Genomic DNA, 24,385 nt, shown 5'->3' with positions numbered 1-24,385 from the left:
TTGATGTACAAGCTCACAACACATGTTGTAAGCTTGCCAATTGTGCTATTTTTGAAAAATGTTTGAATATGTATGGACAACGATTGATGATTATGCAAAAATAATAGCGACTATCTCAAATAATTGTCCGTAGATCTGACTGCATGTTCGACACTTACTGTAAGTGCCCCTGCAAAAAACAATGGGTGTGTCGTGTGTGTGTGTACATTGTGGCACAGCGGGAGAGTGATTTAGCAAGAACACCACACAAATTTATAGAATTATCACACCTGCGGCAATGTATTTAAAAGAGGAGAGATCGAGACAGATATACGCACACACAGCCACACATTAATCCCATTAACCTGTAAGGCTCAGTCAGTCAACTCAATTATGGCCTAATCCTTTACGCACACAAGCAGCATGTGTCATTAAGGAGCACACACCCTATGGACTATGGAGTGAAACTAACCCCTCTAAAACTGTCCAAACTCGATTATGGGAGGGAAATAAAGCATGTGACTATATGACTGATTTGACTGTACAGCTCCAGCGGATAATACCACTTAGAGAAATTAGCCTGTGTGCGGAAAGTGTGCGTGCGTGCATGTAAATTGTGTAGCGTCTTTATACAAAGGAATTTCGCGCTTATTATGCATCACATTCACCCACTCACATACACATATTCACACACCAACAGTGCAAGGCAACCGTGTAAGGCAGTGGTTTTCAACCTTTTTCATATCAAGGTCCATTATTTGGAATTTGAGCCACGGACCACTATTTGATGACATTTAGTCTCTCAGACAGACACAAAGCTTAAATATTATGTTGTCGTTGGGTTAGGATTTTGTCCACAATTCCATGCTGTATTGATGTTCGTACCATTAGGAGAGATAACAGGCAAACGATAAAAGTAACAATTCTTCTACTGTACATTCTCAATGTAGAAGAAATGCAGATTCTCAAGAAATGCAGATATTTAACAATAATGTAACTCTTGTGTAAATGACCCATCTTTCATAACAACTGTCCATTTAGTTGGGGACCACCTGGAACCCCCCCAAGGACCACTGGTAGTCCCCAGAGGACCACCTGGAACCCCCTCAAGGACCACTGGTAGTCCCCAGAGGACCACCTGGAACCCCCCCAAGAACCACTGGTAGTCCCCAGAGGACCACATGGAACCCCCCCAAGGACCACTGGTAGTCCCCAGAGGACCACCTGGAACCCCCCAAAGGACCACTGGTAGTCCCCAGAGGACCACCTGGAACCCCCCCAAGGACCACTGGTAGTCCCCAGAGGACCACCTGGAACCCCCTCAAGGACCACTGGTAGTCCCCAGAGGACCACCTGGAACCCCCTCAAGGACCACTGGTAGTCCCCAGAGGACCACCTGGAACCCCCTCAAGGACCACTGGTAGTCCCCAGAGGACCACCTGGAACCCCCCCAAGGACCACTGGTAGTCCCCAGAGGACCACCTGGAACCCCCTCAAGGACCACTGGTAGTCCCCAGAGGACCACCTGGAACCCCCCCAAGGACCACTGGTAGTCCCCAGAGGACCACCTGGAACCCCCTCAAGGACCACTGGTAGTCCCCATAGGACCACCTGGAACCCCCCCAAGGACCACTGGTAGTCCCCAGAGGACCACCTGGAACCCCCCCAAGGACCACTGGTAGTCCCCAGAGGACCACCTGGAACCCCCCAAAGGACCACTGGTAGTCCCCAGAGGACCACCTGGAACCCCCCCAAGGACCACTGGTAGTCCCCAGAGGACCACCTGGAACCCCCCCAAGGACCACTGGTAGTCCCCAGAGGACCACCTGGAACCCCCCAAAGGACCACTGGTAGTCCCCAGAGGACCACCTGGAACCCCCCCAAGGACCACTGGTAGTCCCCAGAGGACCACCTGGAACCCCCCCAAGGACCACTGGTAGTCCCCAGAGGACCACCTGGAACCCCCCAAAGGACCACTGGTAGTCCCCAGAGGACCACCTGGAACCCCCCCAAGGACCACTGGTAGTCCCCAGAGAACTGGTTGAAAACCACTGGTGTAAGGCATCAACCTGCTTAACTGTTAAAGAGTTCAGTGTCTTGCTAAAGAAGACTTGACACAAAGCCAAGAGGAGCCGGGGATAGAGGGTATGCGCATGCATAAAGTGAACGTCAAATAGAGTGGCGAAGTGAGTTTAACATTGTTAAATACAATCAGATAGGACTTTGTGTAAATGTCAAGGCCAGAAAGTAGTTTTTTTGCCACTCAATAGGCGTTCCCGCATAACTTCCGAGTATGATGATGATGCCATGTGCATACCCTCTATTGAACCGGGTAGCTTCCAATTCCAAGACGGTCCATCTTAATTCAGCGTCGTTTGTCCGCATGCCACGATATAAACCCCGTTTCAATGTGACCTCTCGTACGATGAAGCACCACACGCGAGCTCTTCTGGCCTGAATTTACATTACTGCTGTGAAACGTTACACCACTTACTTCCACACGACCCTATTATTCAGTGCGTCAAGACCAGCTATTCATTAAAAGAAGCCAAACATGACACGGTGACAATGGAAAAGAATAAACACAGAAGCCTTCAATTGCAAGTTATTAACTCCGCTGACCTCCTAACGGCTCGAGCACCCCCCCCATTTAGTCTGCTAATGAGCCAAACCCATTGTCTTCCATCCTGTGCGTCTATGTGGCCTTAACACATTGACTGCCACGATTGTTTCAGTCTCTGTCCATTCATGTGCCAAGGGTATTGTAAAGTGAGGTGCCGGGGCAAAAATTACCCCGGGCCTTAACCGGAATAACGAATAAGCAATCCTATCGCGGGATGATCGCGGACCACCCAAGGCACGGTTAAGTCATTCCCAGTCCCATGCCAAATTTATATTCCTCCCTTCTTTCTTACTTAGTTTTAAGTTTCTTTCAGACTCTCAGCCTCTTAGCCTAGCCTAGCTGCTTGTAGCCTAGTTGCCTGTTTTGAGAGGAGGAACCATGTTGTTTAAGGACCCCAGGCAGGCTAATTTGTGCCAGATCATGGAAAATGACATTAAAATACTACTAACGCACCCACGCCGAGATTTTGAGTTTTAAAAGCTATAATAAGCCTATAGATAGATGCCATTCATTTATTTCCCGCATTATTCCACACACAGTTTATCCAATATTAATTCATAATATATTTGAATGACCCAAATCCACCCTAAACTGCTGTTACCCGCAGCAACCGCGGCTAAATCGGCCATCCGCAGGTCTCTAAAGTGTACACTCTCAGAGTTAAAACATAGGATTTAACTGCTTACACAGACTCGGAGCAGGCTAATTTAATCAGAGGCAGAGTGTGTGCAGTGAACGTTAACCGAAGCCTCTGGTTCCACTGGCGCGGTTGCCTCTGTGTGTGTGTGTGTGTGTGTGTGTGTGTGTGTGTGTGTGTGTGTGTGTGTGTGTGTGTGTGTGTGTGTGTGTGTGTGTGTGTGTGTGTGTGTGTGTGTGTGTGTGTGTGTGTGTGCGCGTGTGTGCACGTGTGTGGGGTGGGGTTTTAGTATTTTAGTTGTGTTCAATCTTTTGTGTTCATGGTAGAAGAGCAAGCATGTGGTATTTATAAGCGGCACCTGGCGTTCGCTATGCCGTTTCCAGGGTTGAACTTGTCTCTGCCTCTCCTCTTACAGGTCTTTGGGTAAATACTTGACCTCGACGGCAGCTGCTCGACAGTCTCTTGCCTTTTCTCTTGAAACATTTACTTCTCTTTTATGTCCCCTGCCTCTCTCTCTCAGTTTTCTTTTATGTCGCCTGCCTCTCTCTCTCTGTTTTCGCTACCTTCCCGTCTCCACGGGTGCCGTTGGACACTGCGGGGCAGAGAGGTAAATACAAAAGGTGGGATGCTGTGGGGTTGCCAGATGCTGGACGGACCTCCCCCACCCTCGCTCTCCCCTTCTTGTTTGGTGAAATCTTACTCTGCTAATCCACTCTGTAGAGAAAGAGGGATGATAAGGAGAAGTGGAAGGACAAAGGGTGCCCTGCCCCATGGATCTCACACACACACACACACACACACACACACACACACACACACACACCACAGACTGCATGCGCTCCCTTTCAGGCGCAAAGGGAAGATCACTTTGCCAACAAGAAGGAGCAAGCCTTGTCGCACGGCAGCTGCTGCTGCTGTGTGTGTGTGTGTGTGTGTGTGTGTGTGTGTGTGTCTGCATTGAAACGGTACCACCTGTTGCAACAAACAGCCTAGAGTCATTATGCCCTCTGCCCACAACCTGGCGCTGCCTTGTATGTTTGTCGAGTGAGTACTCGTGTGTTCGTTCCGTTATAAAAAAATTAAATGAGACACCGTGTCCTCCTCACGCTGCCTCCAGTCTACTGGCCAGCTGCCTCACCCAGATTCTCTATGATCACAACATTTCCATCTATTTCTGTCTTCCTTTTTGTTGCGTTTGTGTAGCTCACTTTATTATCCATTATTTCCTCAATCACCGAGTCCCTCTTACTCCAATATACGTTTCCTTAGGTCTCCAGCCATCGCATCAGTTTGTCCTTGAACAACGACAACAGAACCTGAATATAACGTGGCGATGAAGTGACCCAAGTTTTATTCTAAATGAGGTCAATTTATCATGGTGAATAAAGGCATTAACCGATTTTCTGATGTCTGATGTCATGCCGTGTATCACCTTAGCAGAGGTGATAAAGAGAGTGGCTTTCATCTCTGGGGAGGGGGGGGGGCTACTGGCTGGCAGCACATGCTTCAGCTGTGCAAGTGTATAAGTGTGCTTGTGTGTCAGAGGGGTGTGTGTGTGTGTGGGGGGGGGGGGTTCTCACTTCATAACAGACAAGAGAGCACAAACTCGCCCAGCACCTGTCGCCACAGCTGTATCAAATTTCCTTCACTATCTAAGTATCTATCCATCCAGCCATCTCTCTCCTCTCTCTCTCTCTCTCTCTCTCTCCATGCCCTAATCCCTCACTCACGTTTGGGACTAAAAAGACACACTGATGTTACTTCATACTCACCATGCTTCAGATAAACTATACCTGAGTATCCTGGTTACAGGTGTGTGTGTGTGTGTGTGTGTGTGTGTGTGTGTGTGTGTGTGTGTGTGTAAGCACGCATACTCCTCCAGCCCTCAGTGACCTCCTGCTAACTGGAGTTTGTGTGGTCAGGGCAAATTCTCAGAAGCTCTGCAATACTTCAAAAGATTAGCCTGCTCAGCTGAGACCTACCGGGCATTGGGGGCCTATGTGTGAGTGTGTGTGTGTGTGCCGTCGGCAGTTAGAACAGGAGAGGGGGTGAAGGGAAAAGTGGCGTGGGGGGATATGATGGTAGTTAAACATTTAGATTGAAACACTTAAACCCTATACTCGCCCTGTCCTGGTTTGCTTTCCTTTTTGTCTGCCTGTCAGTTTGGTAAAGTATGTCTTGTTTGTAAAGTATGTAATTGTATGTGAAAAATCTTAAAAACCAATAAAAATATATATATATAAAAAAAAAAACATGTTGACCGGATTCCCAGGTGATCTATAGCAGTGGATTTCAACCTTTTTCATATCAAGGCCCATTATTTATTCATCATTTGAGTCATGGACCACCATTTGATGACATTTAGCCTCTCAGCCCCAATACGTAGAAGGTTTTGGTGTCGGATAAGATTTCGTCCACAATTCCATACTGTAGGTAGGAGATAACGGGAAGAATGACAATTCTTCTACATTCTCTAATGGTGCAGTAGACTTATTGTACATTAAGTAACGCAGATGTTTATCTTTAAGAGTTAAAGGTATACAAGGGTCCATTTAGCCGTCATTTAGCTGGAGACCACCTGGAACCCCCTCAAGGACCACTTGTGGTCCCCGGTCCACTGGTTGAAAACCACTGCTCTATAGGCATCCTAACCCGCATTCACTCTACACTTTGTGAGCTTGTAGATCGGCTATTTTGGTCCACCCTCAAAATAGGGACGCTAGGGTTCAGGTGGCTAAGATGCCATGAAGGCGGTTACTGTGGGCAAGGTGTTTGCCTGGGACAACCCTGGATGAGATATTTTCTGGGCTGACGCTTTGATGCCTTCGGGTGAAACACATGAGATGGCATGAATACACAGCACATTATTGTCATGCAGCGATCTCTCAAAAGCGTAGTGTATAATGTGACTGTCTTTTGGTGGAGAGTAAAGTGCATTCAATGGCTTATACATTAAAGTATTCCTTGAAATTGTTTAAAGCATATCTGAATTTTTATTAAAAAATAGTACCTGGTGGAGCAAATCACATCAAATCAATCGCTTAAAGCTTTGAGAGAGAGCACTCCATGTTCATATAAACACATATCAAACGGTCTTAAGATCCTAGTACAAACATGCAGGAATACTGATTTCACCACTTTCAACCTTGCGTCCCCATTTTCAGCAAATACATTTAAAATATATTTTTTTAAAGAGACAAAAATGGCTAAAATAGCAGTTTGACAATCGGCTATTTTTGCCATTCGTTGCACAACAAAGCATATAGGGCTTAAGTGATTAAAGTGGTGTGGATTGAGGATTAGGCATTCAGGGAGGGAAGGAAGGAATGGAGGAAGGCTAGATGGCTGGATGCCAGACGGATCAATGTTGATTTCGTCTACTAAAACTATGACGAAAAATGTTCATCGACTACCTGTTTTCACTGACGTACACTACATGAAAACTAAGCTATGATGACTAGAACCAGGACTAAAGATAGACAATTTCGACAACAAATAAAAACTAGACTAAAATGTTAGGGAGGGACTGGTGGAGAAGAGATCCAGTAGAACTAAAAGAAAAGTCATTTTATGTTTGGTTGCAACCTATCACGCTATGTTCAGCATGCAAACAAGTGTAAAATCAGCAATAACAACGCCACCAATACACCAAAATACATTTTAGTCGACAAAATAAACTGTTGACTTAGTCGACGAAAATCGTATGACATTTAGTCGACTAAAACATTTCAGATGTCCAAAATGTGACTAAAACTCAATGAAATTTGGATTGCTGGAAAACTGCAATGACTAACTAACTTATAAAGGATTTGTGACTAAGTCTTTGGCAGCATGTCTATGCCAACTGATGAGTTGAAAAAGTCAAGACTTTCTGTAGTCAAGAGTGGAAGCGTTTCATTCGTTTGTTGTCCCTTTAATTAGCCTCGCTGACCCCTGGTGCTGCCAACAGCTGACTTGCAATCACAATTTGCTCAGCTGATGTCAATGTTCCAAGAATGATTAATGGGACTCAATTATAAAAACAAATAATTGATTAACAATTGATTAACCAGCTCACAACGCAGTGAAATGCAAAGTGATGTGAGCTTGTAGATTGGCTACTTCCACACAACACTGTTGTATAATCAAATACAAGACAAATATAATTATTTTGTATTTTAATTAAAAAAAACTGCGCTTCTCAATTATTCTATTCATCGAAATAGCAATCGATCGAGAATAAGAAAATAACCCATAGCATCCTTAGACACATGCACAGTACAAACGCCCACAGGCTGCGCATGCACCTGTGTCCACCAGTATTACATAGCCAGGTGACAACAGGGGAGCATATGGTGTGCGGGCCGGTAGGTAGGCGGCCAGGCAGGCTGTCAGACAGAGAGCTATTGAGGTTTAGAGCCTGGCTTGTCCTAAGCCACCTGGGCCTAACAGGATTAGAAGGCTGCTGGGTTACTACAGGACACACTGCCAGTGGGGCAGAGAGGCTGCTGACTGAGGCACCGTTTGGGAGGGATGTGCAAATTCTTATATTAGGTCCTGTACACACTTGTTAAGACAGGGAGTCCCAGGGGAATGTTGAGAAACGGTGGGGAAGTGGGGGAAATCGGGTGAATGGACAAATGCTGGTTCATTTTGGCAAACGGCGTTTGGAGTGCTAGCGTGACTCCAGAATAGGGATGCTAGTGGTAAAGGTTTACATGAATGGGGTTGCAGCGTAAGGCGTTTTCCTGGGCATATCCTAAAAACATGATTATGCTGTTTAGTTAGTGTGACCCCCCCAGCATAAGGATGGGTTCAAATAGTTAAAGGTGAAGTGCATGGGTTATAGGGCAAAGTGTTTGCCTGGGCATGTTCTACCAACTACAGGTTTTGACTGTTAAAAACATCACTTGGTCTGGGTGAGAAAGAGAATATTTTGGAATGTTACCGTGTAGATTCAATAAACAACTCCAGAGTGGGTTCAGATTATTTCGTCTACACTTAATCAAAACACAGCTACATTCTAGGATTGGACATTATAAACCGTGAAGAAATATTCATTCTGCCTACAATGATGCTGTAGCAACCACTTTGCCTGTCTGCCTTCATCTTTTCGGTACCACTTTACTAGTGGATTTTAATGTATGTACGTCTGTATGTACTCCTTCCTTTTATGGACCGAAATAAAATCTATCTATCTAGGTCATTGCAAACTGTAGCAGTGATCATTTTGCAGTGCATGGCAGGTACGATAATGTTAGGATGCAATTATAATTTAATATAGCTGCAAGCATGGGGTCATGCCATAAAAGCAATATGTCACATCACTTTTTTGTTACGCCGATTGGCTGGAGGGGTCGTCTGTCAAAGCTGTACTCCTGCAGCCAACCATGCATTAGCATGGTCCAGACTCTTTCGCACAAATGAATGGAAATGCGATTTCAAGGGGGAGTGGTTAGCCAGGCTATGAAAATCCCATGAGTGGAGAGAGTGGATCATATAATTCATACAATCATATAATTGGGAGATCTAAAAAGGTCAGAGGTCCTGTGACGAATGACTGTGAGCTTCAGTTCTTGACCGTTTTCCATGACCCTCTACCATATTTCCGAATTTCGTGGAAAGCGACAGCACAGAACTGCCAAAACTGCCAAAAGTGGTGGAAGAAGAAGACTGACTCTTCTTCCCAGCTAAGTCCTGCCCTATGCGGGAGCTAACTATCTCCGTAGACAACACCCTGGTAACGTCTGTCCCGACTGCCAGGAACCTTGGTGTTGTCCTGGACAGTCAGCTCTCGTTCAAAACGCACATCACAACTGTCACTCGATACTGTAGGTTTACACTCTAGAACATACAACGAATTAGACCGTTCCTCACCCAGGAGTCCTGGGTCCTAATCCAGACAACAGTTTTGTCAAAACTTGACTATTGTAACTCCCTCCTTACTGGCCTACCGGCATGTGCACTTAAGCCTCTCCAATTGATCCAAAATGTCGCAGCTCGCTTGGTCTTCAACCAGCCAAAATTCTCACACGTGCCCTTCCCGCTCCCTCCATTGGCTCCCAGTCGCTGCCCGCACAGAATACAAAACTCTGATGGCTCCCCCATATCTCACAAGTATGATCGAAACCTACAAACCCTCCCGCTCACTCAGATCAGCCAACGCAGGGAAGCTGGAAGTACCTTCAATAAAAACACTGGGACAGCGCTCCACACGTCCCAAACTCTTCTCCCTTCTGGCTCCAAAACTATGGAATGCACTTCCCATTGCAGTCAGAACTGCAGCCTCACTCCCAATCTTCGGCCATAGTCTGAAAACCCACCTTTTCAGACTCCATCATGGCCTGTAGGACTTGCCCTACGGGCACGTTATGTAGACTTAGATAGCATTTTATACAGACTTATAGCATGTTACGTAGACAGCACTAGAATTGCATTTTATGTAGTCATAGCACTTTATAGTACATATGTATAGTATAATATAGTATAGTATGCATAGTTTATATATATAGTTTCATTATATAGATAGATACTCCACTGTTACGCTTCATGATAACTGCTTTTTTGTTATTGCTTAATGTAAGTCGCTCGGATCAAGAGCGTCTGCTAAATGCCTAAATTGTAAAATTGTAACTTGTAAGAAGAAATAACGGTACAAAACCATTAAGGGCCTTCGCCCCTTCAGGCTTGGTCCCTCCCTAATAAGGACTGGTTACCATGTATTGAAACTGATCAATACTAAACGCTAGAAATGTACTACTTTATCCAAAGAGGCCAAAAATACAAGCCTGTCAACAAATCACATACTGGTTCAAAGATGCCTAAATATGATAAATGTTTAAAATGTTTGGAACAGGGTTCTCCTTACATCTTTTTGAATGGAAATGGTTTGTTATGACCCAGGGGGGCGTGGTTTTGACATCAGACAAAACGGCAATCAATAGCTAGCTATTGATGAGTGACATCAGCTGAATACAGCATGTCTGTGCAGACAGAGAGCAAGGACACCACAGTTAACAGTTAACTTACATGTAGAAACATGTAATTATTATATATAATTTCAAAATATATTTGACTATTGCAGGTACTGTATATGTACTACATTATGTGACCCCCTGTACTTACAGCAAAACAACATACTGTGCTTAAAAATAAATAATCCAAATGACTAGGATTAACAGTACTTGCAATATATTGTACAGCCATATCTGCAATTTAACTTTATTCTTGTTGGTCCCCATAGACTGCTAATGCATGGCTGGTTGTTCCTACACATACGAATATAGTAGAATACTTTGAGCATTCACACGTCGATTGTTTTTACATACTGCATTGTGTGACCCTGCAGCACAATGGAAAACTGCACCACTGAAACATTTGCAACCCAACTAAATTGGACGTGTTTAGATGTGGGGCACATAAAAATAAAAATAAAAGTCCTCATGAAGTGCAACAAAAAAAACGACATATGGTGCATATTCAAATACATTTATAAACCAAAGGGTCCACACATGCACCAGAACTGAGGTCAGTTCATCTGTATTTATTTATAAGTATTTATTACTAGGGATAACAACTATCAATTACCTTTTTAGTGATTATTCTATTGATTACTTTTTTGATTACCAGTGAATGAATAATCGAGAATGGTAAGCTCTATTTTAAAGGTGTCGCTCAAACATAGCAACTACAGCCGATCTACAAGTTCACAACGTGTCGTTTCGCGGTGCACATTGAGATTGTAAATTGGCCATCATCAGTATTTGTTTTCAAACAGATTAATTTATTGGTTTGATTAACTGTAGCACACCTAATGGTTATCACTTCATTCGTGGTTATTTACACTTCTGGAAGTAAAAAGAAAAAAACGAAAAACGCTTCATGTCATTGATTTTTTAACCTCTGGTGGAATGCCACTTCCCATATTGATGGCATTGATATATGTATGTAGGGGACACGGCTGGCTGCCGCAGCCCCGACAAACCACATCACTGCATAGTGCATACAACTTGATTATCTACAGTAGCAGATACAACTACGCAGCGGCTGCAGTGTGCTTAATAGAGTGTGTAAATCCCATCATGTTAACCAATGATGGGTTCTGTACGGGAACCCCTTTGGTGTTTTAAGCATTTATGTTATACTTTTAGGTATTGAAAAATAGCAGATCTACAAGCTCATGAAAAATCGTGAGAATGTGGCGCGAATCTTTCAATATATATTCTTTCAGAGCAAACTTTTTCAACTCAAATCTTTGCTTCTTGGGGGGGGGGGGGGGTCCCTGGAACAAAATTTTTTCAGATGGGGGTCGGTGGCCAATTACATATAATTCTGGGGCTCCTTGACATGAAATATTGAACAACACTGATACAGAAACATAGGTTTTCCAGAAAACTGTCAGGATTTAGAAGAAGACATTTTTTTAATTTCGAAGTCAGGCCTAAATGGGTTAATAGAGTGTGTAAATCCCATCATGTTAATTGAATGGTGGTTAGAAAGGCTCTGGAATGACACACACACACACACACACACACACACACACACACACACACACACACACACACACACACACACACACACCCCCCCCCCCCCCCCCCCCGTATATATATATTATTATATTACGATACTTGTGAGTGAGGACATCGGCATATAATTAAATGGCATTTCACCTTTTTTTTGCCATTTTATCGAGTTCTACTTAGTTGCGTGCCAGTGTCACACATCGATATACAAGCAAGGCGGTCGCCTTTTATATCAGTTTTTTAGCATAAGACTATAATCACACCCGTGTGAAGTGAGGGGTGATCATACGTCATCTCATTCTGGCCAATCACAATTTGCGTCCTGACTTTTGTCCTCAATGTTTGCGTTTACACACTTTTGTCTTCAATGTTTGTCTTTACACAGACCCTCAAAGCTGGACATAGGATAAACCACGGCCTGGGCCGTGGCTCAGCGGTCCAGGCACCTCGACCGGTAGCCCGAGTCTGGCAGTGTGCTGCGGGTTCGACTCCCGATCCCGAGGGCCCTTATTGCATGTCACTCCCCCATCTCTCTCCCCCATTTCCTGTCAGCCTACTCTGTCTATTTCTGAAGTTCTACTACTGTGAGGAGATTTGTCCCTCAAAAATGTAAGTATACACAAAGGGGGGGCACTCACGTTTGAGGAAACGGTTGCGGACCCATTTGTTCTGTTTTCGGGCATAGCGTCTCGTAGCCACCTTCAACGCTTCAATACCTGCGGAGAATGAGAGACAGATATAGATCGAGAAGACAACAACAACAAAAACAATAACAAAACAAAAATCCATAAATTGATTTCCCTCCCCCCCCCCCAGTTGATCCATCAACCAGTCCAGGGATCAATGAATCTCCATGGCTGTGATTAGTATGTGAGCTATTGTCTGACCTCTGTGTTTGAGTAGGTCCTTCTCCTGCTGGGTGATGCTCTCTGGAGCCGTCAGGTACTCATGGAACTCCTTAAAACCGATTGACTGGAAGATCCCATGCTGATAGTCCTGACTGAGGAGAGGAGGACGACAGAAGAGGAGAGAAGGAGGAGAGGAGAAAATCGTTAAATTTAAAAAAAATAAGTAAAAAATGTTAATAAAATAATCATTTAATAACCACTATTTTGGGCATGTCGTTATAGGCGGACATTCTCAAAGATATTGAAAGATTTTCAAAGCATATAGGCCGTATTGTGAGGTCCCTTTTCGTTCAGTTCCGTTCCCACGGAAGGGGGACTACACAATTCTTTCTCCATAAAAGAGATTTATAGGTAGAAAGTCCAAATAAAATAGTTCTACTCGTGCCCTCCTGCAGTTTTTTTGAAATGTAAAGAAAAAAGAAGTAAATGGATCGCTGCACTTCGCCGATGTAGTCATGTTTCAGGGCTACTGGATTTGCGGGTGTCACTTTCACTTTGTGTCAGGTATGTTGCTTTTTTTGTAAAAACCATACTTTGAATGTAAAAGGGCCTTTTCACACAATGTCCCGATTTAAACGAACCTAACGGAGTTCTCTTCTTGTGGACCAAGAAGTGGATTAACATAGTCCGTTCCCCTGAAAGAGATCTGGTCAGGAGTAATTACTCATCAACATGTTACGTGAGTCCGTGGAAAGACTTGATGTTAATGTTCTTATTGATCAACACACCCTGCAGTTACTGAATGTTAAGTCTCCATGGTTTTCCTCAGAATATCGTATGACACTGATTTATATGACACATTAAGAGTCCACTGATAACCACTACAGTGGTTTAATATCAAACTTTTTTTTGTTTGTTTTTTTCAAGGACCCACATAACTTTTGATTTGCTATTGCACAAATGGACTTACTCTGAGAGTGTACGAATGGAACCAAATGGACCCATAGTGTCAGAGTTACAGACCTGCATGTGTCCATTTGTACACTCAGGCTGTAAGGGTCCATTTGGTTCCATCTCTCAGAGTTACAGACCTGTAAGGTCCATTTGGTTCCACTCTCACAGACCTGTAGGCTTAAGGCCTAAGAAGGGTCAATTTGGTTCCATTTGTACACTCAGTTACAGACATGCAGGCTAATCCTCTCTCACTCTAATGCCAGACTGGCATTAGAGTGAGACACTGGCATTGCCAGTGTGTGCCAGTGGTCACCCTTGGCACCCGTGGTTAAAGCTGCCTACCCCTGCTCTACACCAACAATGTTGTGAGCTTGTAGATCTGCTATTTTCTGCAAATGTTCCCTACAGAATAGGGATGCTATTGTTCCAGTGGTTAATGTAAAAAAATAATCTCACAATGATTTGGCAGCCCCGTCCCGGATGAGTTTGTTTTGAGGCTGATGTCTGAAACAGGACATATGTGAAAACACCCCATATATGTAAACAAATTAATATCATATTTATAGTAAATGTTTTTGTTGTTTTTGTTATTTAAGGGGAAAAGAGTGATGATCCTCTACATCCTGACTACGTGCCAAGGTTATTTGGTTTCACCTCCATCACTGATCGAAGTACAGCAGAGGTACAGACTGTTGTTGAAGTCCCAGGCATTGGGGTCCAGACAGAGGAAACACAAAATGACATTGCCTCATTACATGAACAGATTAAATCTTTAAATGCTGAATGTCAATCACTTAGGGATAAAGTCAACAAATTAGAAAGTGAGTTGAAACATCGTACTCTTGATCCTTCAGAATTTGATGACAGCAAAATGAAATTCTTCACAGGACTTTCATGTTGTTGTTCAATTTTGTGTCACCACGTTTACCACCTCCTGCAAAACAGTCACTTAGTGATACTCAGAGACTTCTGCTTACACTGAGGAAGCTGCGCCTCAATCTGTCTGAGGAACTTTTAGGTTACCTCTTTGGCATTCATTGAGTCAACTGAGGTAAGCCAAGCAGGTTCATCTTGGCAGCAGTTTTAACCTTGACCAGTCAACTTTCAACACACTGAGCAAATATGTGTGCCACCTGTATGGCCAATCATCTGCCAAAAACGTGAATGATGCACAAATACAAATCATTCTGTACGGCATCATCAGCTTTGCCAGAACTGTCCATTCCCCCAACAAGTGATGCTCTCCACCAACATTGCAAAAGGGCAAACTACCAAGCAGCAGTGATGAGACGTTCTCTGACTAGTAGGATGTGTGCTCCTTCACCCATTGGCAGTGGATGGGGCATGGAGGATGGGGAGTTAACAGTAACATGGATGACTAGAAATCCTGCCCCTGATAGTGTGTTGCAGGTAGTCCACTGTAATTGTAAAAAAAAAAAAAAGCAAATGTGAGACTGAAAGATGTTCATGTATGTCTGCAAAACTGTCTTGCACTGATTTATGTCACTGCCAGGACTGTGAAAAGGTGTCAAAGGAAACAGAAGAAAGAGGTACATGGGATGATGACTCTGATGAAAGTGATAGGGATGAGTAACCCAACATGTTACCATGTAGGCCTACTACTTGCTTTGTTCAACAATTATTATAAGGTATTATTGTGATGCATTTGTATGTTATTTTGTATTTTCAATTTTCATATATTTCCTTCGGGGGGGGGGGGGGGGGTGGATGTACAGATGACAGATGCTGTGACCCTTTGCTGTGACCCACTTGTAAATAAATAAATGTTTCATACCATATTTTGTAATAATTCTGACCTCTACTACTTTAATTTTTAGTCTTGTCCATTTGTTGCATTATTCCAATTTAGGGGGCGTGGTAACATTTTGATAGATTTTCTGCCATGTTGGTCCAAGGTGCCCTGATTTTCTTTTCTACCTTTCATTACACATTAGGTTGAGACATTTTCTATGTATGAAACATAAGCTCTTGGCACAATTTACTGTGTAGGTGTCATTGTACTGTGTGGCAAACACTTAAGTTGAAGCATATTCTTTAACAAATATGCTACATTTCATGATATAAATTCACATATGAGTAAACTAAAGGCACCAATACTTATTTCAGATGTTAAGTATATGCATTTGACATTTGATAAAAAAATTGTGTTGCCAAAAACACATTTTACAAGCAAAAACAGCAGCACACGATTTTCGTTTTTTGGTTATACACTGTTTATACATTTATGGCTTTAAAAAAAAAACAGCAGGATATTATGAGTAGAAATTTTAACCCAAAGTCTAGAAGGGTATTATATATGAAAAAATGCATTGAATGCGTAGTTCGCTTGACATGGGAACGAAACTCATTTTCTAAGCACTTTTTCATGGGTCCCAACACGGCCTAATAGCAAAAACAAGGCGAGCTTGTAGATTTTCCAATTTCAAGTATAAACATAATGCTTAAGGAGCATAATCAACTATTCGATTAATCTAAAATGTAATCAACGGAATAACTCGATAGTTGCAGCACTAGATATTTAATCCATTGCTGAAAATAAATATCTATAAAAGCAACAATTCTTCCCACCCGGTCTGACAATTCTACACATTCAGTGGCCTTGAAGCCACTAAATGTGTAGAATTGTCAGACCAGGACGAGATGCAGAATTCTGCATGTCATCCTCATCCTCACTCTCCCAACCCTGTGGCTGACTGCACATGGAATAGCCTCCGGGGACATGGTGACGAGCAACGATATCCACTACATGGCCAGGACTCTATGGCCAGGCTGCGGTGACGTTGGGCTGGGGAGAGCAGTAATGATATCCACTACATGGACTCTATGGCCAGGCTGCGGTGACGTTGGGCTGGGGAGAGCAGCAGGCAGAAGCCTCATGTTCAGACATACACTACACTGTACTGTACATGCTCAGACAACCAGACACCAGGGAGAGAGAAGAGAGATGGGGCAGCAAACCATGTTTTAAACCATGGTTTACAATAAATTGGATGAATTGGATGTACGTCAATTACGGTTGAAGCAACTTGACTGATCAACTGCAGCAAAGTGTTACGATACCATATTTTGATTGATATGTTTAACAAAAGGATTTTGTAAAACGTGACAGAATGACAGCAATGTGTAAATGGTAAATGGTGCATTTATGTACCGGTAGTGCTTTTATCCAAAGCGCTTTACTTAGATTGTGCATTACATTCACCCATACACACACCGATGGCGGAGGAAACCATGCAAGGCAACAACCTGCTCATCGGGAGCAATTAGTGGTTCAGTGTCTTGCTCAAGGATCTTTTTTTAATATATATATATTAATGTATTGCCATATTGCCATTAGGGTACAATAGCAGTGGCAACACAGAAACGTGTGCATAACACTTAATTGGGAGAAAGGAAAAAAAATGGCTACTTTAGAACAAATGTTGTAAACTCTATAAGAAATGAATTAGTATTGGCCTGGGCGTGGCTCAGCGGTCCAGGCACCTTGGCCAGTAGTCTGAGTCTGGAAGTGTGCCGCAGGCTCGACTCCCGATCCCGACGGCCTTTACTGCATGTCACTCCCCCATCTCTCTCCCCCATTTTCCCCGTCAGCCTACTGTCTGTCCCTAAATAAAAATGTATATTTAATTTATATAAAATAAAGGCGAAAGCCGCAGACCACTGCTCCGCCTTGCGCTATGGAAGCGGAAACTAGCAATAAGCTACGTGTAATAAGCAAGTCATTACTGGAAGATTCACCCAGACAGGGTATACTTTAACACGAAACCAGGTTCCACAAATGTCTTCTAAATCCTGACAGTTTTCTGAAAAACCTATGTTTCTATATCAGTGATGCTCAAACATTTTCATGTCAACAACCCCCAACAATGATATGGATTCGGCCGCCGAATGTTTTGTTAAAAGCGTTCGCTGTGAAAGAATATATCTTATATATTCAAATTTCAGATTTGCGCCACATTGTCAAGATTTTTTAAGATAAGGTAGATCTACAAGCTCATAGAGCCACGTTATGAGCTTGAAGATAAGCTCTTTTTCAACAGCTACGGTTAAATAAGGACCGTTTCACCGTAGGCCTCATATGGGTTAAATGCATAGCACACAAAAAAAACCTAAGAGAAGTGCAGAGAGGAAAGAGCAGAAATATGAAGATGACCAAATGGACAGATGGAGAGACAGAAATCTGAGAATAGGGTCGGAGCACACAGGAAATGCAGAGTCAAGGGAGGAAAACACAGAGCGCGTGAGGAGAGGGAGAGATTTGACCTTCATGTCTGGCCAACCTCACAGAGACAGAGAGAGAGAGAGCGAGAGAGCGAGAGAGCTAGAGAGCGAGAGAGAGTGGACATAAAAGTGCTTGGGTGATCAGATTGTTTGTGAGGCTGAGAGGGAGTGGAGTAGTTGCAGAGATGGAGAGAGGGGGGGTGAAGGAGTGGCAATTGATGGGTGGGATGGTCTGATCGTGCTGTGTGTGTGTGTGTGTGTGTGTGTGTGTGTGTGTGTGTGTGTGTGTGTGTGGGGGGGGGGGGGGGGTGGATGGACTGGAGAGTGATCGGGCGGAGGGGCAACATGCTGGGCATCGTGCCACCAGTGCATCAATTTCCTGCAGCCACACCCCAGTCAGAAACTGCGTACGGGCTGCCTCTGGTTTAATCTGTGAGCCCCTTTTGAAAGAGCAGTGCGCATGTGTGTGTGTGTGTGTGTGTGTGTGTGTGTGTGTGTGTGTGTGTGTGTCCTGTCCTGTCTGAACATGCTGCGCAAACAACTAGCTGGATATACAACTGCTCGGCTGACCTCACATCACCCTGGATATTGTCGCCGTCGGGTGGAAGCCTCTTATGTCCTGTTACTTTTCCGGGAAGTGAGAATAATATGCAAAACTCTGCTGCCCGCCTCCTCCTCCTCACCAGAACCCGATCTAGAGACCAGTAGAACCCGGAAGGGTTTCAAAACACTGATCACCACGGATATGCAGGCTCCCCGCTACCTCTCTGACCTCCTCCACTAGAACCACGGCCCCTCCCCCTCCCCCAGGTCTGGTGATGCCAACCTCTTGGACATCCCAAAACCACCTGGGGTGACGGGACTCTCTCACTTGCAGCCTCTGGACCCACCTTTTCAGACTCGCTTTCCCCCGCCTAACTCAATTTCTGCCTTTTAGTCTTAGCTTAATGTTTTGGGGGTTCTTTTGCTAAATGTTTTGCCTTTTAACTTTTTCTGTTCTGTTTTCTGTCGCTTTACAAATCTGTTTATTTTGATTTGTAAAGCGACTTTGGGCACTGAGAAAAGCGTAATACAAGTCTGATGTATTGTTAGAGAGCATGGGACAGTATGTGGTCCCAGAGTCTGGTAGCTATCCATATGACCTCATCTCCACGCACGTCGCGCACACACACAAGTCGCAGGCGAGTTTCCAGACAGTTGATGGTGCCTGTCACCCTGTGACAGGCGTAAAGGTCAAAAGTCAAGTCAAGATATATTGGTTGCGGCAGGGTTTGCACCCCCAGGTGTGTTTAATTGCTACCTGTGATCCTGGACTTTCTGTTTGTTGAAGCACCGGTGAAAGTCTCCGAGCTCCTCTATCAGTCCTGCAGACAGCATGTCATCCACACGGGCATCCAACCTCTGGTCCAGAGCTAAAGGCCAGGGAGAGAGAGAGAGATGCAGTGGAAAAAAACACACAGACAAGGGACAGTTATTGGGCTTTCTATTAACCCATTAAGACGATTCTACAAAATAAATGTCTTCTAAATCCAGTTTTCTGAAAAACGTATGTCGCTATACATCAGTGGTTCTCAAACTTTTTCATGCCAAGGACCTCTAAAATTATAATGTATTTGGCCCTGGAAGCCCATCTCGAAATATGAGATGCTGAAGCAAAGATGTGTGTTAAAAATGTAAAAAAAATATATATATTCAAAGATTTGCACAACTTTTCACGCTTTTTTCAAAAATAGCAGATCTACATGCTCATGGCGCTATGAGCTTGTAGATCTTCCATTTTTGAATGGAATTGTATGGGTTGACATTAACTTTTAAAATGTCTTTGAGAAGTGGAGATAAGAAGTTCCCCATCTTACCATCCATGCTGGCATGCAGCCAGAAGATGCAGGGGTCTGGGTACCTCAGTGGGCCCCCCAGCCCTCCACCTCCCTCTTGGGCCTTCTGCTGCTCCAGCCAATAGCTGTGCGTCATGCCCGTTTCCTCATGCACCTGCAGGCTCCTGGCAACGTCCGTCATGCAAGATACGGTTCAGAAAACACCTTTTCAGATGTTCAAGAGTGTTGCAGACAATTATGAGAACTTATATAATATGTGTGACAGAGCGACGGACGGGTTTTGCAGGTTTCCGTAGTAATCTGCGACCTACAGTCGCAATAATCAATACCTTTGCTGGGATTCCTAAGCTGTGCCATTACTTTCGGATTATGGTGCATTGTACCAGAGTTACATTTTGTACCACTTTTTAAATGCCTTTATTTTATATTTTTTATGGAGGGACAGACAGTAGGCTGACAGGAAATGGGGAGAGAGATGGGGGGGGGAAGACATGCAGTAAAGGCCGTCGGGATCGGGAGTCGAACCCATGGCACACTGCCAGACTGGATTACCAGTCAAGGTGCCTGGACCACTGAGCCATGGCCCAGGGCCATTTTGTACCACTTAACCACAAAAAAACAGCTCCAACAAACACTCACTTCCCTATGACCTCATGGAGGTCTGCAACTGCTGCAACGAAACCTAACTATTTTCCAGTGAAAACCAGTTCGCTTTCTGCATTTACCTGTTTTTTTTGCAGATTAAAACCTGACTGACCAATGAAAAAAAGGTGTCCGACTCAGTGTGCAAAGACCTCCAGATGGGGATTAAATGCACCGAGATAAACTCAAGAAGAAATGCTACATCAAAGCGTTGTTGTGTGCCATCCATTTGCCTGTGGCAAATCGTCTCTCAGCATTCAGATATACTGAGCAAACGTCTGAATCAATGAGATTACATTGGACTACATGCAGCTCTTTAGTCATGCCTGGCTGGGCTCAGAGAGATGAGAACTGTATCATTTGACTGTCCAAGATTTCCCCCGTCTCCAGCATAAACCTTCAGCACCTCACGCAAACCAAGAAAGAACCTCTAGGACGAACAGTGAAATATAATTCACATGCACACAGTACGATTGATTGATTGGAATTAGTTTGTAGAATGGGTGCAGTTCAACGAGAGTACAGGTCAATACAAAAACTGCTACGAGGGTAAAACCAGAAAAAGTACTGCGACTTGCTTACATCAGGGTCGTCCATTTTCAATTCATCAGAACATTTAAAGACGTACAAATATACACTTAAATGGAAAAAAAAGAGGTACAAACAGAAATTGCACGGAATGCATGTGGTGGAGAGAGAGAGAGAGAGACAGGTAGACCGACCTGGCAATCTTGCGTGTATTATTGGGGTGCAACATGGCGGCCATTGCAGGATCCACCTGCGTCAGTCTCTGGTGCAGCTCAGCTCCACCCAGTTTTTCAAGCTCCACCTTCCTGTCAGGAGATCCGCTTACCGGTCCTCTCTTTGACTCATCATTCCCCAGCTGTGAGATGGGCATTTCATGCGATTAAACCATATGGAGCTTTTCTTAGTACAGCAACTTGACTTGACTTGACTGCAATTTTCCATTTGGCAAGGGTATCTGGTGCTCTTTAGAAATTACCAAGTGAGCCGAGGGGTCGGCGAAACAAAAACACCTACAGTGGAGTTGAGCCAGTACCATGCAGTGAAAAACGTTCTTAAATCGACCAAAAAGTCGTTATACATCACGGATGTTTTTTTGTGCGATTAATTGACCCGAAAACAAATTATTTGTGTCGTGAGCACATCCACACTTCCCCAACGGGAATTATGCACAGATAAAGAGACATCATTTTAATTTGGAACAAGGTTGTTATTTCCTCAGGAATAAAAGGCATCAACCTGTATGAATGAGGCATCAATTATATGAAGCATTTTGTTATGTGAAATAATACAATGCGTTGCGACGCATTGTGAGCTTGTGGATCTGTCATTTTCAAAATATTTGTATACATTTGAAAACTTTAAATGGGACATTCTGTTTAATGAATACTTTTGGTACATTTTGAATTCCGGACTTCTACTTTCTTTTATATTGCAGTATTGATACTCCTCAGATCAATGGGATTTATGTTCAGAATGTGCAACGTTCCTCTCTACATCAGAATCCACTCCTCTGGTACCCACCTCCTCCGTGTCCACCAATACCTTCCACAGTAGGGACTCGATATAATAATTTGTTCCTCCGACGATGATTGGCAGCTTGTCTCTGCTGTGCATGTCATCGATGTGGGAGTGCAGCGTTAAGGAAGACAGACACAGGACATGCATCCTACTGTACATATGGCAATATACAGTTAAAAGGTACAGGCCTGGGCCGTGGCTCAGCGGTCCAGGCCCCCTGGCTGGTAGCCCAGCCTGGCAGTATGCCGCGGGTTCGGCTCCCGATCCTGACGATCCTACAGAAATTAGGAATACTGCCTTGGTAAATGGCCCTGAGGTTAAGCACTTTCAACTGGCGTGTGGCATCCCCTATTTTGAGCATGTCATTGTAGGTGAACATTTTCCATAATAAATAGCATACATAGAAAGCCAATGTGACTTGTGAGGTGGTCGATCTGTTTTGTATTTTCGAAAATGTTTTGAAAGTATAAAATAAGCTTAACATTAGTCTAGTATGCCTTTATGAAAAAGGGACTGTTGAGCTTATGATCTTGTGGATTTACGGGTGTGTTGCCAGTGTTTAACAAATAACCAGTAGAATTTCTGGTGCGTTGCCAGTGTGGAACCAATAACGAGTAAAGTGATCCTTTCCTCGCGTCTGTGTCCACTCCAGCCATTCAATATCACTACTAGTCCATAGCCGCAATGCTGTCCATCCGGGCTATGGCACCGTGACCACAGATCCCATAGCTTAAATTTGGGAAAAGTGGAAAGAAAACAACGTCCTCACTCCCTGCATACTGTATGCCAATAGTCAATGTCTCTGTGCAAGTTCAGACAAACTAACAAGGTTTGTTTATCATAGGATTGTAGGCCATGTGAAGTGTGAACTAACTGCTCAAGCTCCCTCTCTCCCTCGTCACTACGTACGGAGTCAGATAGGTGAGCATGATGCTGGTTGTGTCAGACACCATCTTTCCTCTTCCCTTGGGTTCTCGTCTCCCCCCTTTGCCCTTTTCTCCGCCCCGTTTTCCTCCTCCTCGTCCTCCCTGTCACATCCCTCCCTCTGTCTCCAAGCAGACATAATTAAATAACCGCTAGGACAAGATAAGGCCCATCAGGTATCGTCGCTCAACCTTCCGCTCCACCGCACATGTGTAGTGTACGCTACGCAGGTACACACGCAGGCACGCACACACACAAATACCCCAATTAAAAGAACCCCCCCACCCAAATCCTTGCATCCCTGTTGGGTGAGAGGTGCTTAACACAGGATGAGAATGGTGAGGCGTAGTGCAATAGAGCAAGTAGAGCAAGTAGTCTGGAGAGGATGAGGTGTCAAATGAGTAAAAGAGACACCCCAGCGCTAGAAAGACAACCATCACGAGATGCACAATGAGTGTGTGAGAGAGGAGGGAGGGAGAGAAGAGGGAAGGGGGGGGGGGGTATTATGTGAGCAGCATGCTGAGTGAAGGATTGATGGCTCATGATGCACCATTATGTCTCCTAAAAGTCTCTGGAGCCTCATAGCCTTCTAGAACACGATCACATCCTCTCTCTCTCTCCTCTCCCCATGCCCATTCAACTGGTTGCTTTCCATATCCTTCCTAATCTCTTTATTCATCTCTCCTCCTTTCCACCAGCAGGCCATCGCTGCACCGAGCCTATTCTTAGAGCTACTGCAGCCTCTCGCCACGCTGGCGACTGAATGTGTGCACGTGTGTGTGTGTGTGTGAGTGATCTATTAATACTCTTTCTAGTTATTGCCTCCTCTCTCTTCACATCTGTGCGACAGCCCGTGTCTGCGGGAGGATGTGAGTGCCTACTGCGTGTGTGTGTGTGTGTGTGTGTGTGTGTGTGTGTGTGTGTGTGTGTGTGTGCGTGTGCGTGCCGCCACAGAGACAGTCTCTAACTATTAATATCTCCTCTAGTGATCTCACTTCACATTTCAGTGAAACATCTGCAGCGAGACAACTAAAACCAGGACACACACACACGGTTCAATGAATCGATACAGCAATAATGATATCGTATTCCTTACTGATAATCTATCGATACAGAGGCTACCGCCGCTACCATATCAAGGAAATGCTGTGTGACACAGCTTTAACAATAAATAAATAAAAGCATCAGTTTCTGCCCGACCGTTATGAATGGTATAATGGTAAATGGTGCATTTATGTAGCACTTTTATCCTAGGCGCATTACATTCACCATGGGTGAATGTAATGTGCCATTACATTCACCCATGGTGAATGTAATGCGCCTTGGATAAAAGTGCCCATGGTGAATGTAATGCGCCATTACATTCGTGCATGGTTTCCTTCACCGATCGTGGAGGAAACCATGCAAGGCACCAACCTGTACATTTAGTAGGACACGGTCATTATTCAGCATCAACGCATATCACAAATCATACATAATCATATCGTGGCCTCTGAATCATGATGCGTATCGATGGTGAGGTTGTAGGCAATACCCAGCCCTAATCGACGCATGGCGTAAAATGAAATAAATAAATGGTCAGCCACACACCAATTAGAAAAGGTCAAATCCAGACAGATCATTTCTGGTAGTTAGCACATTATTACGCCGGTGGG

General features: G+C 44.2%; 1 protein-coding gene across 1 annotated transcript in view; it reads right to left on the bottom strand.

The window, feature by feature from the left end:
• Positions 1–24,385, bottom strand: part of LOC310865073 (tRNA dimethylallyltransferase-like) — a gene marked incomplete at its 5' end in the record, with an annotated part of 48,375 nt that overhangs the window by 4,236 nt on the left and 19,754 nt on the right. The window contains 6 exons of the mRNA XM_083774054.1: positions 12,379–12,456; positions 12,628–12,740; positions 19,085–19,196; positions 19,641–19,783; positions 20,984–21,144; positions 21,810–21,911. Coding sequence (XP_083630180.1) covers positions 12,379–12,456; positions 12,628–12,740; positions 19,085–19,196; positions 19,641–19,783; positions 20,984–21,144; positions 21,810–21,911 — 709 coding nt within the window. The remainder of the gene's footprint in view (positions 1–12,378; positions 12,457–12,627; positions 12,741–19,084; positions 19,197–19,640; positions 19,784–20,983; positions 21,145–21,809; positions 21,912–24,385) is intronic.

Source organism: Protomyctophum parallelum (genome assembly GCF_964188405.1).
Source record: "Protomyctophum parallelum genome assembly, chromosome: 1".
Lineage (NCBI taxonomy): Eukaryota > Metazoa > Chordata > Actinopteri > Myctophiformes > Myctophidae > Protomyctophum > Protomyctophum parallelum.
The sequence above is the reverse complement of the archived record's forward strand: the minus strand, read 5'-3'. Positions and strand labels throughout refer to the sequence as shown.